The sequence below is a fragment of the Solea solea genome, chromosome 11, assembly GCF_958295425.1.
Source record: "Solea solea chromosome 11, fSolSol10.1, whole genome shotgun sequence".
Classification (NCBI taxonomy): Eukaryota; Metazoa; Chordata; class Actinopteri; order Pleuronectiformes; family Soleidae; genus Solea; species Solea solea.
This window is the reverse complement of record NC_081144.1, coordinates 1,426,994-1,429,457: the sequence shown is the minus strand read 5'-3', so window position 1 is coordinate 1,429,457 and position 2,464 is coordinate 1,426,994. Positions and strand designations below refer to the sequence as shown.

At 36.4% G+C, this 2,464-nt stretch overlaps 1 protein-coding gene across 1 annotated transcript; it reads right to left on the bottom strand.

The window, feature by feature from the left end:
* Positions 1-471: 471 nt before the first annotated feature.
* On the bottom strand, positions 472-1,952 carry LOC131468176 (PWWP domain-containing DNA repair factor 3A-like). The gene is made up of 4 exons (XM_058642164.1): positions 1,636-1,952; positions 985-1,080; positions 718-903; positions 472-587 (listed from the first exon to the last, which is right to left on the bottom strand). Exons 2-4 carry the CDS (start codon positions 1,000-1,002, stop codon positions 495-497), a joined length of 297 nt encoding a protein of 98 aa, XP_058498147.1. The 5' UTR covers positions 1,003-1,080; positions 1,636-1,952; the 3' UTR covers positions 472-494.
* Between the last annotated feature and the right edge of the window lie 512 nt (positions 1,953-2,464).

Sequence of the window (2,464 nt, the reverse complement as noted above, 5' to 3'; positions counted from 1 at the left end):
GATCTGCTGAGTATGTCATTAAGGAGATGTGACCTATTTCCAGGAAGATATGTTAAACATTGGTATCTGAATCAAACCCAGCCAGCTGGACATCAGTAGGTCTTTTGATGAAAGTAAAACAAATGCACTGAAACCCTTGATTCTGCACAGAAAGTTGTATAACTTTCAAATCCATGTAATGAATACAAGTGATGAATGATATATTTTCTTTATTTTATACACAACAGACTATCCAGCAGACACATTCACTACCCAGGGATTACAGGCACCTGAGGAATTCCTCACACTCCAAGGCTTTCTTGTAATTGCTCAGGAAGCTATCCAGTTTCTGCCTCGCTTTTGAGGAAATGTGGCTCTGAAGCTGTTCCCCAAGCTGGGTTATGTCGCTGACAAGACAAAATGATATAGCAAAATAATTAAGTCGTTAAAGACACTCAAATACATAATAAGATATAAACTGAAAATTGGATTAACAGTTTCCTAAACTATCCGGCTTACCTTGAGTCAAACTCTGTGCCACGCATGTACATCTCCTTGGCTTTGTCCAGGGAGATGGAGTGAACAGCTCCGAGGGCGTATACTGTTGCCTGTGGCATGAAGATTAAGATTTAGACAGAAGATTGTGTTAGACAGTGACCATGTGTTAAAAGGAGACAGACATATGCAGTCATATAAAACATGTAGTCTACAAATCAGTGTCAGTGTCTGAGATCTCACCTCTGGCAAAAGTACATCCATTACGAATGCCACTGGATCTGCAGACTTCTTGTCTGTCTCAGTACGTTCGAGTACTTCAGACAAGAAGTGCATGACTTTGTCCACTTGTTCATCATCTTCAAAAAGAAGGATGACCCTGTCCTGTTTCTTGGCCCAAGGAGACACCGTGTTGCCTGTGATGATGTTCTGTAAAAATTGTATAGGATTTTAGTTTGGGTATTCATATACAAATACACAAACACCACACTAAATGCCATTGTCACTCACTTTAAGGTGTTGCAGCATGCCCTGATCCTCTGTGATTACACTGGTTAACAGACAACATGCCTCGCGTCGCTTCTGTTGGGCTTGTTGGGCCCTTTCCTAAAATTAAATTACACATAATATGCAACACTGAATACATGTGATTAAGAACTTTGAATAAGACATTTTCTTTCCCTGATTATTTGCACTTCCTCTGATAAGAGGCGTCATCCTGGCTGGCAACTTGTTTGGCCACAGTAACATCACTGCCCTTAATGGATATACAGATAAGCCTGTCTGAGAGGCAAATTGTTACATTACTTCTGAGAACAATCAATATTATCAGGGGCATCTATAAAAATGCAGGAATCTTGAAACTTTTTCTCAATATCTAAATTCTCAACAAGAGTGAAAATAAAATACACATTGACTTAAGATTCTACACACATGAAGTACAGTACACATAGATGAAATGGCTCCAGCATTAGTTTACTTTACTTTACTTATTTTGAGTTTCTGATACTCAAATGGACGAGTTGAATAGTTTGATGGTCACAGTTATCCATGGTCAGGACAAACAGAAATAACATCACATTTAATAATACATAAGGCTCATGGGGAATTTAAAGCCTTTCAGCGTTGAAATGAAAAAATATTTGATAATTTAGGACTTACCACCGTACTCCACCATTGTCTTTTGGTGTCCCTGCAGATGGGACACAAGCTTTGCGTAGCTCCCCTTTGTCTCCGAGTCGCATCTCCTCAGCTCAGGGTCTGCTCCTTCACTGAACGTAGTGTTGCTCTATAAGAGAAAATGTAAAATAAAATTGCATTTTGTATTTTTTATCATGGAAACATTATTAATCCAGAATCAAGTAGTAATGAACTGGACTGCATTTGCCTTTAAGACTTTCCCTGTCCTAAAATATATGCAGGCTAACTGAAATAAAACAAAAATCAAATGACACTGTTGACTGTGATTCAACAGAACTTCTAATCTCTAAACATGAAAAATATTATTCATCATTAAATCTTTTATCTTAACAATTGTAGAACTGAGGTCACACGTTTTCAAATGAGCAAAGCTGTGTGCAACTTGTCAGAGTCATTTAAAGATTAAAAAACAGATAAATACTAATATATAGAGATCATATAGTTTATCTTATACGTTTCTTGGTTGAAAATGAGACAATGTTATATTGTCAATGTTATAACCTGTACATATAAATAAAAGAAAAAAAGGAAAAAAAAGAAAAAAGGGAGAAAATCGCTGCGTCTTGCTTGCTGTTACAATCGCTATCGTTACAGCATGCAGACATTACTTATTTTGGTTTTGTTCACACACCAGATCATTTTGGCAAAACTTCAGCAGATTCATCATTGACAATATTTATAAAGACTTATTTTATTATGGGAGAATGTAGTATTTTGCTTTTATAGAACTCAAAATAGAGAGAATATGTACTTTGTTATAAATTTATTGATTATGTTGGCAAAATTCCAT

Coding starts and splice junctions, on each gene's coding strand:
- LOC131468176 (XM_058642164.1), bottom strand. Junction 588..717: donor TGGATGTACTTTTGCCAGAG/GTGAGATCTCAG, acceptor TTCATGCCACAG/GCAACAGTATACGCCCTCGG.